General features: G+C 64.8%; 1 protein-coding gene across 4 annotated transcripts; it reads left to right on the top strand.

Moving 5' to 3' along the window:
* Positions 1 to 4720: 4720 nt before the first annotated feature.
* On the top strand, positions 4721 to 13872 carry STK11 (serine/threonine kinase 11). Of its 4 annotated transcripts, none has more exons than XM_040990597.1 (10): positions 4733 to 5516; positions 9567 to 9650; positions 9770 to 9859; positions 9959 to 10091; positions 10172 to 10308; positions 10618 to 10745; positions 10827 to 10884; positions 11646 to 11842; positions 13146 to 13336; positions 13503 to 13872. In XM_040990597.1, the coding sequence occupies exons 1-10, from the start codon at positions 5227 to 5229 to the stop codon at positions 13839 to 13841; spliced, it is 1647 nt and encodes a 548-aa protein (XP_040846531.1). In that variant the 5' UTR covers positions 4733 to 5226; the 3' UTR covers positions 13842 to 13872. The 4 variants fall into 4 exon arrangements, with proteins under 4 accessions (XP_040846534.1, XP_040846533.1, XP_040846531.1 ...); XM_040990598.1 differs by having other exon boundaries at positions 4737 to 5516; positions 13141 to 13336; positions 13503 to 13681; XM_040990599.1 differs by lacking the exon at positions 13503 to 13872 and having other exon boundaries at positions 4732 to 5516; positions 12259 to 13215.
* Positions 13873 to 13938: the final 66 nt, after the last annotated feature.

Below are 13938 nucleotides of genomic sequence, written 5' to 3'. Positions count from 1 at the left end.
GCTGCTTTGAGTCCACAGGGGCACCAGTTCGAGTCTCAGCTGCTCCGGTTCCCACCCAGCTCCTTGTTAAGGCGCTTGGGAAATAACCCACAGCAGTCAGAGCTGGGGCAGACAGAAGCCAGGGGCCAGGAATTCTGTCGGGGTCTCCTGTCTGAGTGGCAGTGCTTTAGTAGTCACCTACTGCCCCCCGAGTACATCTCAGGAGGGAGCTGGGGTCAGGAGCCAGCGCTGGGACTCAAACCAAGACCCTTGGAGGTGGGTACCCTTCCGCCGAACAGGTGCAGCTGAGGTAGGAGCTCGAGCTCGACAGGCAGGGCAAAGGGACTCCCTGGACACCCTGAGTCTTGGCTCCTGTGGCAGGGAGATGCTTTTACAGGCAGGCTTTGGATGTGGACATGAAACACCGGGGCTCCTGATTCAAGTTCAGGCTCAGTTCTGTGAGATCGCTCCATTATTCCCCACCCCTGCTGCTTCAGCACAGGCTTGTCTCAGGCTGTGAGTGTCCCAGGGAGCAGGTGCCGGGCCCTGATAATGGCAAGTGTGAGGCCGGGCGGCAGGCCTAGTAAGCCAAGGCCCAACCTGCTGTACAGATACTTGTCGCTTCCACCAGGAGGGCCACCAGGGTCCTCCCTCAGGGCGCTCGCCCTCCCGCCAACCTCAGGGTACCCCCCTACGAGGCAGGATAGAGGCTGAACCCACTTCAACCCTGTCAGCCCACAGGAGGGGAGGTCCCTGATGCCCACTAGGCAGGCCCTGGCACAGACCAGGGACCTGGGCAGGTGAGCCCTCCGGAGGCGGGGCAGGCTGGGGCGGGGCCACTTCCCATTTCCCCACAGTCTGGAAAGTCCCTGTGTTCCCAAGCACCGCGGGAGCCCTGTTCCCCAGCCCCTGGCTACTTCTGCATTCCACACCCACTTCCTCTGTGCCTACCACCCCCCTCCCGCTTCCCAGGCCTCTTTGGTTTCCCATCCAGCTCTTTCCTCTCCACCCCCTCCCAGTCCACACCACCCCTGGATAGAGGAGAAACTGAGGCAGCATTGCCCACTGTGCTTCATGGCTCCCTTGTCTGTCTACTGCCCCCACTAGCTACCCTGGTGCCCAGTCCCAGCCACTGGCAGGGCTCACCTGCTATCTGCCCCCAGGTGTGCTGGGGCCAGTTCCAGACCCTGCCTGGAGCGGCAAACCTGTTGGACAAGAACAGGATCAGGTGGTTCTGGGATGGACGGTCTCCTGCCTGCTCCGCAGCCCCTGAGGCTGGACTGTACCCTGAAGGGAGCAGCCATCCACCCAGAAGGGAAATGTGGAGAAAGCCAGCCACTGACAGAGGGTACACTGGCCTGGATGGGGCAGGCAGGGCTGGACTGTGGCCATCTGTGAACCAAACCAAGGCACTGGCTCATCTGGGAGCAACAGGCAAAGCCGCAGCCTGCCTCATAGCTACCCTTGAGGGCCCCGGTTCGAGTCCTGGCTTTTCCCCTTCCCCTCCAGCTCCATCCTGATGCGCATGGGAAAGCAGTGGAGGACAGCCCAGGTGCTTGGGCTCCTGCACCCATGTGGAAGACCCGGATGGACCTAGGCTCCCGGCTTCAGCTGAACCCAGCTCTGCCTAGGCACAAAGTGAAGCAGCAGATACACCTGCCTTGAGTAGGGTGGTGGCCAGCCAGGCAACCCCAAGGATGCGGCCACACTGGGAAGCAGCAATGCCTGGCACAGCACCCCCTGCAGGACAGCTCAGGCCAGGATCCCTGAGGTGTCCATCCTGGGTGTGCCCATGGCCATCTGGGCCCTGTGGTGACCTGTACGGGGACTTCCTGAACCTTCACCTTGGACCCCCTGCCCAGCCTCGAGGGAAATTCCAGAGCCACAGGAGCCTCTAGGCTGACTCATCCCAGGGCCCTAAACACCAGTGTGGCCAGAGTCACCCCCGCCCCCCACCAACTCGGGCGCTGGAGGCATTTACAGAACTTCCCAGAGCTGGACTGCCTTCCTCCGGGATGGTTCTCCACTCCCAGTGAAAGGCTGGGGGCAGAGGGGCTGGCCTGGAGATGGGGGCACTCTGCTCCCCCACCCCCAGGCCAGCGAGGTTGACCAGCAGGTGGGATGTGAGCCAAGGAGGATGTGGAATTGGGACTGGGAGGGCTGTGCTGAGCGGGTTTCTGTGGCCACTGGGCAGATGTCAGTGTGTGCCAAGCATTTGCAGCAGGTGTTACAATATGACAACTTTGTAATAAAGTAGTATTGAAGCCAAGGCTGTGACTCAGGTTTTTCCTCTGCCTGCAGCAGCGGTGTTTCATATGGGCATTGGTTCATATCCTGGCTGTTCCCCTTCCAGCTCCCTGGAAAAACAGTCTAGGATGGATGGCCCAGTGTGGCAGAACCAGGAGATGCTCCTGGCTCCTGGCTTTGGATCAGCTCAGCTGCGGCCATTGTAGCCATTTGGAGAGTGAACCAGCGGCTGGAAGATCTTTCTTTTCTCTCTGTAAATCTGCCTTCCCAATAATAAGTAATTATGCTTTGAGTTTAATTGCTGCTTGCAACATCAGCATCACATCTCAGAAGCCTACAGAGCTGTCTCACTTCTGGTCCAGCCCCCTGTTGGTGTGCCTGGGGAAGCGCTCGGGCCCTGCCATAGGGAAGACCTGGATGGAGCACCTGGCTTGTGCCTGACCCAGCCCTGCCCATCCCAGCTGTTTGGAATGCGAGCTCTCCCTTCTCTCTTTCTCTTTGCAACTTGTGTTTTTCAGATCAACAAAGAGGTCTCTAGCATTAACCATATCATAAGCAGCTACAGTCAAGATTTCCACAATGGTTACAATGTCACAATGTGGCCCTTCCAACAGAGGGCTGTGCAGCCAGGAGCAGGGAAGGGGCCCTAGAGGTGGGGTGAGGACTCCAGGCTCTGGAGCACACAGACACACAGAGAGGGTGAGGGCTTCAGGGACAGGATGTGTCTAGCAAAGCGGAGACCATAGGAATATGGGCCAGGATGGAGCCATGTGGTCCCAGGGGATGTTGCAGTCAGCTGTGGGATGAGAGCTTTTCTAGCAGCACCATACCATACCAAGTGACGCCCAGCTTGGGTCAGGTGGAAGTGTAACCCCAGCTGGACTGCAGACCACAGGCGGGGTGGGGCAGCAAGGGCTACTGGTCGATGAGCAGGGGCTCAGTTGCAATATCCTCCTGGCAGGCTGTATCACCCGGCTTCCCCCACAGGACAGCTGGCCGGTGGGCGACTGCAAGGATGTCTGGGTGGCATTCCTAATGCCAACCCCCTGCTCACACGCACCCTGGGGACGCAGCAGGGCAGCCCAATCCCCTGGGCTGGCCAGTCCACCCTGGCAAGCAGGTAGCAGGAGGACAGGGCAGAGACCCAGGGTGTGGCCGCCTAGGATCCCCGTTCTATCGGATACCGGGCGTGACAAGTCCCAACCGCAGGCTGACACCACAGGGGAGCTGGGGACCATCTGAGGCACCGCCCCCAGTGGGCATGCATACCCGGAGCCGTTCACCCGCTGGCTAGCGTCCCTCCGCCTGCAGCTCCCAGCCCTGCGGTTGCTGCACCCAGGGGAGCTGCACTACAGTCCATGTCTGCCCCCTTGTGGCTGCCAGTGTAGACCCGGGTCTCTTCTCCATCCTTCTCTGTCCTGGATAGGGAAGAGGACAGAATGGGGCCAGTAGGGTGGCCAGACACGATTGGATCCCCCCCCGCCCCCCGCAGCTCGGCCCCTGGCTTTGTGAACCAGAAACAAACAAACAAACAAACAAAAAACCTGGAAGACTTCAAGACTTTTTATTGGAGAGGATCTGTTACCTGGCTGAGCTGGGACTCAGCTAGGTGAGGGGGCTGCAGGTGACCCAGACCCCTGGCCGGCTTCCCTCAGAAGGGTCCCATGGATGGGGTCTGCGCCTGGGTGGGATGCCGGCTCTGTCCCTCTGCCAGGGCTGTGGAACACCTGGCAGTGCTAGCATCCCATAGAGCCGCCGGTTCGAGTCTCGACTGCTCCACTTCCCCCGCCCCCAACTCTTTTTCACCTGTTTTCATCCCCGGCCCCATAGATGCTTCGAGGATATATTTCTTTATTTTTTGCGATTCCCCTCCACCCCCCCAGCAGTGGCCAACTTTGGGGCACTTTCTGACCTTTGACCTCAGCCCCACGGAAGGATTCTGGGGGGAAGCGGTCCTGGTGGGTTGGCTCCGAGCCGCGCGGCCCCCCAACCCCACGACCCGGCAGGGACCCCACAGCCGTTCCACGGAAACCGTTGGCACCGGTGACCTCCGACCCCACAGCTCCCCACAAAGTCTCGGAGGTCACCGTCGCGGCGGTCCGAGCCCGTCCCGCCCCTTCGCCGTGACAGGCGGCTGCGTCCACCAATGAAAGAGGTGGTCCCACCCCTCGGGCGGGGGCGGGACCGAGCGCAGGCCCATTCGCGGGCCGACTGCCCGCCCCGGATCCAAACGGCCCAATCAGAGGCGGCCAGGAGGCGGGTCGCCTTAGGGCTCAGCCAATGGCAGGACACGTCGGCGCCCCGCGACGGGGGCGTGTCCTGCGCACGGCAACGGCGGCGGCGGCGGCGTCGCGGGGAGGGGGGGGAGGGAGGTAAACAAGATGGCGGCGGCGTGTGGGGCGCGGGGCGGGGAGGCGGCCCGGGGCGACCGGCCGTGAGGCGCGGGGCGGCGGCGGAGGGTGGCGGAGGGCGGCCTGGCCTGGGCAGGGCTCGTCCCCCTCGCCGCCCCGCCTCCTGCACACGCGCGGCGGCCGCGGCGAGGGGGCTCCGGGCGGGCTCGGCTGAGGGTCGCGCCGCTGCTTGTGTGTCTCCTCTCTCGCACCCAGCCCGGGCCGGCGAGGAGCGCGCGGGGGGCCATGGCCGGCCCGGAGGACGCTGCCCGCGGCTGCCCGCGCGCCTGAGCTCGCCCCCTGCACCATGGCCCGGCGCCGCGGACCCCGCCGGCCTCCCCAGGGCCCCCGCGGAGGACGAGCGGCCCCGGCCCGGCGCTGAGGCCTCCCCGCCGGCGGCCAAGTGGACAGTCCTTCTTCTTTCCCCACGCGTGTGTCGTGAGGTCTACGTGGCCTGTGTCCTTTTTACTTTTCTTGTGGTTTGGGATCCTTTTTTTTTTTTTTTTTTTTAAATTTTGGGGTGTGTGTGTGTGTGTGTGTTTTGAGAACTTGGGCAGCCGAGGAGGAGAGGCGGTGCAGGTGGCGGTGGTGGCGGCAGCCGGCACCGGGGATGGAGGTGGTGGACGCGCAGGAGCTGGGCGTGTTCGCCGAGGACGAGCTCATGTCGGTGGCCATGGACGCCTTCATCCACCGCATCGACTCCACCGAGGTCATCTACCAGCCCCGGCGCAAGCGGGCCAAACTCATCGGCAAGTACCTGATGGGGGACCTGCTGGGCGAGGGCTCGTACGGCAAGGTGAAGGAGGTGCTGGACTCGGAGACGCTGTGCCGGCGCGCCGTCAAGATCCTCAAGAAGAAAAAGCTGCGACGGATTCCCAACGGGGAAGCCAACGTCAAGAAGTGAGTGGGGCGCAGGGGGTCGCCGGCGTGTGTGTGTGTGTGTGTGGGGGAGTCTCCCCCAAACAGCGAGTGGGGCCAGCCGGGCCACCTGGCCGGCCTTCCGGACTGACCAAAACAAACATCCCGTGCGCGCAAGGCAGCGGCCGACTGGGCCTCAGAAGTGGGGGGCACCCCCACCTGGAGACCCCTGAGGTCCTCCCCAGAGCAGGGGGCAGGGCGCAGTGAGGGGAACCGGTTGTGTTGCCGCGATCAGTGGCAGCTGAGGTTTCCTCCCTGTGCTGCCACCCCCCCACCCCGGCCCCCTTCCTGGCCAGGCCTCCTTATCGCTGCCACCCGGCCTGCCCGCCCGCCCTGTGCTGGCCTGCTGCCCACAGCACCACGCCTTGCCCCCTTGCCAGGGAAGGGGGAGATCTCCACTGGCTGGACGCCAGGATGGCGGCGTAGGGGGGGTGGTGGCGTAGGGGGGGCCTCCCGCCCTGGCACCGCAGGACGCTGACCTTGGGCCACCAGACTGACATCCGCTCTCACCTTCCTTCCTGGCCGCTGGCTCCCTCCCGCCAGCAGCGTGGTGACGCTACCGGTTCACGTCCGGTCTGGTCGGGCTACTGTGGCAGGCGTTGGAGAGGGGACAGTTGGTGTGCAGGGGGTCGGTCAGTGTGCAAGGGGGTCGGGCCAGGATCGGGGCTGGTCTGTGTGCAGGAGGTAGGTTGGGCCAGGAGTGGGGCTTGTCGGTGTGCAGGGTGCAGGGCCAGGAGTGGGGCCTGTTGGTGTGTAAGGTTGTAGGGCCAGCAATGGGGCCTGTCAGTGTGTAGGGTGTAGGGTCAGGAGTGGGGCCGGTCGGTGTACAGGGGTCTAATGTACCGGAAGCAGCCAGCAGGTAGGGATGGTAGGATGTCAGGTCCTGCTCCTGGTCTTTGTTCTCAGGGTGTTGGGTGGCCCGGCTTGGGCATGGCTGAGCCTGGAGGCACCAGAAATTGTATAGGACCGTGGCCAAGGTGCCAGGCAGTCAGGTGGCCAGGTCGCAGTTGTCCCAAGCCCTGGAGGTGTGCTCTGTGCTTAGCTGTCCTTTGCCCTTTGCGGAGCTGGTGGGTGGGGAGCTCAGAGGGTCCCCATCTGGGACTGCAGCCCCTCACTGCTCAGCTCTTGGCATGCCACTCCTCTCACTGAGCTCTGGGGCTGGAGTGGTGCTGTCACGTGGGCCAGGGGTCTGCTAACGCGTCGGCCTGGTCCAGGGCTTCCGGGAGCTGCATTGAGGCACCAGGCTTTGGCCAGGCACCTTGGGTGGGTGTCTGTCTGGCGTGGCTCAGGAGCTGGTGGGCCCACGGAGGACTCAGTGCTGGACAGGGTCTGAGCATGGGCTGTGTGCCCGATGGAAACAGCAACACGGAGGCTGAATTGGGCACAGTCAGGTGCGTGCCCCAAGTGCCCACAGCCGCTGGCATGGAGTCATGACCCCCTTCAGGTTTCCCCCGTGGGTGGCAGGATGCCCAGCACCTGGGGTAGCACCTGGCAGGAGCTGGAGCCAGACTGGCACCTAGGTCTCCCATGTGGACTGCACACTAAGGCCAGGAGAGTGTGTGCCAGACTTGGGGAGCAGTGCTGGCACACGAGTGGAGCAGGTGGGGCAGTGGCGGGTGGTAGCTCCGGGCCCAGCTCCTCTGCCGAGCCCCGTGCATCCTGCAGCCATGTCACAGTGCAGGTACTGCCCACGTCCTGGGGGAACGGGACTGCCCCGGACAGGCGCCTGGCGCTGGGAACCCCATTTTGAAGGTGTGTCAGAGCTTTCTGTGGGTATGGGTGTGAGCTTTCTGAGATGCTGTGGGTGCTGGTATGGTCCTGGCAGCCGCGACCACTTTGTCTGTCTTGTCACTCTGTGCGCGTGCAAAGCTGTGTAGTTGCCGTCTGCCTGGAAAGTTCCAGAAGGAAGACTGGCGGGCTGACATGTCCTGCCCCTGGAGCTCTAGGTGAAGCGGGTCAGAGCTCCCCTGGGAAGAGGCCCCAGCCTGCCTCAGCCTTCATGTGGGTAGAATTCCCCATGCCCGGCTTGTAAAGTGGCAGGACCCCCTAAAAGGGCTGTGTGCCCGTGGTGACCCGACGTGCTCTGAGAGGCGGCCAGGACCGGCCTCCAGCCCCGGTGCGAGGACCCCGGGCCTCAACTGCCCAGTGGGTCAGGATGTAAGGCCGCTGCAAGGAGGAATGTGTGGCTTCCTGCCTGAGCCACCTGCTGGGGCGGGGACCTCACCCCTAACCCTGTCACTCGGCTCGGTCCAAAGCTCCTGTGTGTTCCCAGCCACCCCTAAGGCCACAGAGGGAGAGCGTGTGGTTCACGGCTGCGTGGGTGCCCTTTTGAAGTGTATGGGGGGTAACCTTCAGCACAGGACCACCCTAAGCCCCCACCCCCGTCTCTAGTCTCCTTGTGGTGCTGCAATGCTGGGTTCCCTGTGAGTTGGAGTGACCGCCCCCTCATACTCTGCTGCCCCAGCAAGCCCCTGTGCACACCGAGGCCACCTGCCCGCCCACCTGCGGCGTTTCTGACGGGCACCCCAGGGCTGGCTCTCTCTGTGCCTCCTCCTGTGTTGGGGCGCTGGGGAGCAGGGTCAGAATCAGGGCAGCTGAGTCCTGGGCATGGGAACCGGTTTGTCCTGGGCTGACATGTTCATGGGGGGCTTTGGCCCCAGTTCTGCAGTAACCACCAAAAGTCGTGTGTGGGCACTGTGCAACCACCTACCCCTCCCCCAGCAGGGCCACTGCCCTGAGGAGCCAGGCGTGCCAGGCCTGTGCTGAGGTCAGAGGTCGGGGTGACGCTGGGCGTGGTGGGGCATCCTGGCCCAGCCTGAAGTCACACTGGGCGTGTGGGGAGCAGGGCTGGCGGGGGCAGGGGTCGGTCTGCTCAGGCCTCAGTGGCCTTGGCCCAGGGCTCCCTGTGGCTGGATTGGCACCCTCGCTGGCACCAGTGACCTTGGCGCTTGCCCGCAGCTGACCACGGAGCCAGGCTGCCGTGGGGTTGCAGCAGGTGGAGGGGCTCAATCGCCCTCCAGCCTGGCAGCACAGGCAGCTCCACCTTTTTTCCCCACCCAAGGAGGCCATGTGCAGACCCCATTCCTAGGTCCTTGGCTTGTCTCCTGGGTGCCCCTGGAGTAGCTCTGGGGCCACAGTGGGGAAGTGCCTGGAGCAGTGTCCCCCCCCCCCCGCCACCGCCCCTGGGTGGGCCAGAGCTGCTGGCGGCCCTGCCGGGGGGCATTGCATTGGGGGTGTGCTGGCACAGAAGCAGCCTGGGTGCCCGCCAGGCCTCCGGCTGCTCCAGAAATAACCCACTGCTGCCCTGCTGGGAGCAGCAGCCCTGGCATCCACACAGCAGCCTGGCTGCGCCCTCCTACCTGGCTCCTGTGCACCCGGTCCTGCCTGTCCGAGGGCCTCTTATGCCCTGGCCACACGGCCACCCAGCTTCTGTCATCCGTGGCTGTGGCTCAGGCTTAGAGTGTGGGCACTCAGGGCGGGCTTCCTGGACAAGGAAGCCTTGGTGAGAGGCTGGGTCCACTTCCTTTGTCTTGTACTTGTACTTGCGAGGACTTTTTCCTAAAATACATCTATGGAGTGTGATTTACATATCTAACAGGTCTGGAGGAGCAGCGGTACAGCAGCTTTGAAGGTTCCAGAATGTTCTATCACCTTGTCCCTAGAGTAGTTGTTCCTGGGGTGGGAGGAACCCGTGTGCTCCATGAGGGGGAGCCCGTGTTCATGTGCTTTGTGGCCCCGAATGGAGCTGGTGGGTTAACCGTGGCATAGATGTTGTGGGGTACCCACCCACCTGCTGTTTCCAGCCCCTCTCACCTCCTGGCCCCACCTGCGCCCCGAGGCTGCCGGCTCTGTGCAGCCACTACCTGCAGTCTGACCGCTGAGCCCTGGGAACCCGTGGCAGGCGTCCTATGCGTGTGTGCACTGGTGCTGGGAGGTGCCCTGGGCCCTGGGCACGTGGAGCTGGCCAGCTAGCCGGCTGTGTGCGGTGGTGTGGGGTTGCTGACGGACCCCTCATGCCCGGCCCCTGCCCAGGGAGATCCAGCTGCTGAGGCGGCTGCGGCACCGCAATGTCATCCGGCTGGTGGACGTGCTGTGCAGCGAGGAGAAGCAAAAGATATATCCTGCCACAGAGGGCATGGGGGGAAGCGGGTCCCCAGGTGGGAGGCCCCAGGGGAGTGTGGGGGAGGTGGGGTGCTCCCAGACAGGCGCCGGGCCGTGTTTCCTTAGCGCCCCACGTATATGGTGATGGAGTACTGCGTGTGCGGCATGCAGGAGATGCTGGACAGTGTTCCTGAGAAGCGCTTCCCCGTGTGCCAGGCCCACGGGTCAGTGTCCCCCGGGGGCAGGGCAGCCGTGGGTCTCGGGGGCCCCAGCTGTGGATTGGGTGCGCTGGGCCGAGGTGGTGGACGCATGTGCCCGTGCAGGTACTTCTGCCAGCTCATCGACGGCTTGGAGTACCTGCACGGCCAGGGCATCGTGCATAAGGACATCAAGCCAGGCAATCTGCTGCTCACCACCAGTGGGACCCTCAAGATCTCCGACCTGGGGGTCGCTGAGGTAGGCCCTGGGCCAGGGGAGGGCTGGGGCGGCCCGTCTGTGGGTCAGCGCCCCCTGAAGGCTGCATGGCCCTGCCACAGGCCCTGCCCCCCTTTGCCGCGGACGACACATGCAGGACAAGCCAGGGCTCCCCGGCCTTCCAGCCACCCGAGATCGCCAATGGCCTGGACACCTTCTCCGGCTTCAAGGTGGACATCTGGTCTGCTGGTGTCACGCTGTAAGTGCCAGCCTGGACGCCTCGGGGCGGGGGCCACACTGAGCAGCTGTGAGAGCTCTGGGCTGTGACTGGGCAGCCATGGAATCCGACGTATGTGTGGTGTTGGGGGGCAGCGTGGTCTCCCTCTGGCAGTGGGAGTAGAAGCAGACTAGTTTCTACCCCCTGACCCCAGTTCCAGAACCTTCTCCTCACCCCAGGGAATCCCCGCCGCTGAGGGGAGGGCAGGGCCCTGGGCATTCAGCCGAGGTGGGCAGCGGGGAGCAGGGCGGCAGCTGACAGCTGAGCATGTCTCTCCTCGCTGGGCGGCAGCTACAACATCACCACGGGCCTGTACCCGTTCGAGGGTGACAACATCTATAAGCTCTTCGAGAACATTGGCAAGGGCGACTACACGATCCCTGGTGACTGTGGCCCCCCGCTCTCGGACCTGCTGAAAGGTGGGGCTGCCTGCTGTGCGGTTGCCCTCCCCGGGGCACGGGGCCGGGCCCAGCACTTAACCGTGTCCGTGTTTCACACAGGAATGCTGGAGTACGAGCCGGCAAAGCGGTTTTCCATCCGGCAAATCCGGCAGCACAGGTGCATGGGGAGTGGGCCCCTGCTGCTGCCTCCCGGCGGGGGGTCCTGCTCGGTGTCCAAGGGCCGGTGTGGGCAGTGAGCCCCCATTTCCTTTCTTATGGACTCTCCAGATGGCTGCAGCGTGTGCGGCCAGGCAGGTCCCGGGAGAGACTCCCTGGGCCTCTAGAGGCTTCCAGCCGAGGCCCAGGCCACCTGAGTGGGGACAGTCGGGCAGCGTCTCTTAGTTATTTTCTAGATATATTCAGTTGTCTGAGGGGGTGGGACAGGCATCTTGCATCCACTGGTCCACTCGCCAAGTAGTCACAACAGCTGGAGCTGAGCAGATCCAAAGCCAGGAGCCAGGAGTGTCTTCCGGGTCTCCCACGCGGGTGCAGGGTCCCAAGGCTTTAGGCTGTCCTTGACTGCTTTCCCAGGCCACAGGCAGGGAGCTGGATGGGAAGTGGAGCTGCCAGGACACGAATCTGTTCCCCTGTGGGATGCTGGCACCGCAGGCTGTGGCTTTCCTTGCGACACCGCAGTCCTGGTCCCAGGCCTGTTTGCAGAAGGTCCTTGAGAGTCCTTTGGGGTCCCTGCACCTCCTGACTGTGGCAGGGATGGGCCAGGCAGCTGTCCAGGGCTTGAGGGCATGGCCGCCCGCCGGAAGTGTTGGGCTGCTGGTGGGCCCTAGGCTGGGGTGAAGGCAGCGCAGCCCGCAAGGGCCAGGTGGGCTGCGGGGCAGAGGGTCCCGTGTCCTGACGGCCTCCATACCCCGGCCTCCGCAGCTGGTTCCGGAAGAAGCACCCCGTGGCCGAGGCGCTTGTGCCCATCCCGCCCAGCCCGGACACCAAGGACCGCTGGCGCAGCATGACCGTGGTGCCCTACCTGGAGGACCTGCACGGGGGCGCCGGCGAGGACCCCGACGGGGAGCGCTTCGACCTCGAAGAGGACATCATCTACACTCAGGAATTCACCGTGCCCGGTGAGTCTGCGGCCCGCCGGCGCCCGAGCCCCGGCCCTCAGGAGCAGGTGGGAGACTCCCGAGGGCAGGACAGGGCGCGGAGCCTGGGCTGGGGGGCCTCCCTCCGGCCGCCGAGCCCCCATCAGTGCCCTGTGGGGCCGCCGACCCCCACTCTGCTCTGCCTGGCCTCGCCCCTCTCAGACCCCGCCCTCAGCGCCGCATTGCCCCGCCCCTCCGTCCCCGCCCCGCGCCTGGCTCCTCCCCTCCCTGGTCCTGCTGACCCCGCCCTCAGCGCCGCATTGCCCCGCCCCTCCATCCCTGCCCCGCGCCTGGCTCCTCCCCTCCCTGGTCCTGCTGACCCCGCCCTCTGCTCTGCCTGGCCCCGCCCTCACCTGCCTGGCCCCGCCCTGTTGACCCCTCCCCGCTTGCTTCCCCAGGTGGTGAGGAGGCCGCGGAGGCGGGGCTTAGCGAGGAGGCGCATGCGCAGAAGAGCCCGAGCCCCGCCCTCCCCGGCGAGGGGGCCGCACACTAGCCCCGCCCGCTCTGGGCGTCCCGGCCCCTTTGTCGCCATAAAGCTTTGCTCCCTGTGACTGTGGCTGAGGGTTTCCTGTCCACCCGGTTCCTAGTGCAGGGAGGGCTGGGGCGACCCTGGAGGCCCCTGGGTTCTGACTGCGCACCTGCTTCCTGAGGGGCTGGGCCGGGCGTGTCCTGGGAAGGGAGCCAGCGGGGTGGTGCTGCAGGAAGCTGCCCAGTGTGGGGGTCTGGGGAGAAAGGCCCGGCCTAACCAGGTGGAGCCGCGCTTTGCGCAGCTCTTGGTCCTTCAGCTGGGACCCTGTAAACTCCACTGTGGCTCCCAGCACTGCGAGCGGGACACATCCCAGCTGACCCCTCCCCTCCCTTGCACAGGCCAAGGCCTGGCACCCAGGTCCCGTGCCTCATTGCTTTGTGTGCCCTGAGGGCTCTGGGGCCCATGAGGGAGGTCCGGGGCCCCCCTGCACCCCACAGCTCAGCTGAGGTGTGCAGTGAGGGCAGCAGCAGGCAGGCCCCCGGCCCACTCCACAGGTGAGCGCCCAGGCCTGGAGCTGGGTCTGATGCTGCACAGGATGGCCTGTGCCTCACTGTGTAGGCTGCAGCCTCTACAGACGCTTCGACTGGCCTTGGACCAGGTCGCCGCCCAGGAGACTAGGCCCTTCTAGGGGCCAGGGCCAGTGCCAGCGTAGGGCAGGGATGTCCCTGGGCAGCTGCTGGAGGGAAGTAGCTGGGTGCCTGGCGGGTTTGGGGTGGCCTTCTGCTCAGGCCCCACCTGGGCTTCCTCCCAGGGCAGGTCCCAGCGGAGGAGGTCGGCCAGAACGGACAGAGCCGGGGGCTGCCCAAGGCCTTGTGCATGAACGGCACCGAGTCAGCACAGCTGGGCAGCAGAGGGAGGGCCCCCGCCCCGGCCCGCAAGGCCTGCACCACCAGCAGCAAGACCCGCCGACTGTCCGCCTGCAAGCAGCAGTGAGGGCCCGCCTGCAGGTGAGCCACATGCGGGTGTCAGTGGGCATGGGGGGGCTCACAAATCCCCCCACCCCAGGGCACGGAGTGGCGGGGTCCTTGGCCCACTCCCCAGTTGGACAGCAGGTGGACACTGCAGTGTGGGGGGCTGTGGCTGCCCCAGTGACTGCCCTATTCTGTCCCACAGCTGCCTCCAGGAAACCCGCCAGGTGCCCAGGCACGGGCCCTCGTCTTCCTGCCGGCCCAGGCCGAGCAGCGGCTGAGACGGGCTGTGCGATGCCTGTGGGCCGACTGCCCCCTGTGGGCCGTGCCATGCCTGCGGGCTGGCAGTGGACATGACTTGCTCACTTTGCAATCCTGCCTGAGCCTCCCCCAGGCGCGCGATGCACTTTACGTGGAGACTACTGGGCTGTGGGCGTGGGCATGGCGCAGGGGACCAGTCCTGCGTGCGTGCTGCCGCGCCTGGGGCAGCCCCGCGGCTGCCTGCCGGTTGGATGGTTGGTTCCTTTTTTGTTTTGTTTTTTAAGAAAAAAAAAAATAAAAACAGGTGGATTTGAGCTGTGGTTGTGAGAGGGTGTCTGGGATCCTGGGGAAGTAGGTGGGGCACCTTGCTGGCTGGGTCC

Source organism: Ochotona curzoniae, unplaced genomic scaffold (assembly GCF_017591425.1).
Source record: "Ochotona curzoniae isolate NIBS_2020 unplaced genomic scaffold, NIBS_Ocur_1.0 contig_605, whole genome shotgun sequence".
NCBI lineage: Eukaryota > Metazoa > Chordata > Mammalia > Lagomorpha > Ochotonidae > Ochotona > Ochotona curzoniae.
The sequence above is the reverse complement of the archived record's forward strand: the minus strand, read 5'-3'. Positions and strand labels throughout refer to the sequence as shown.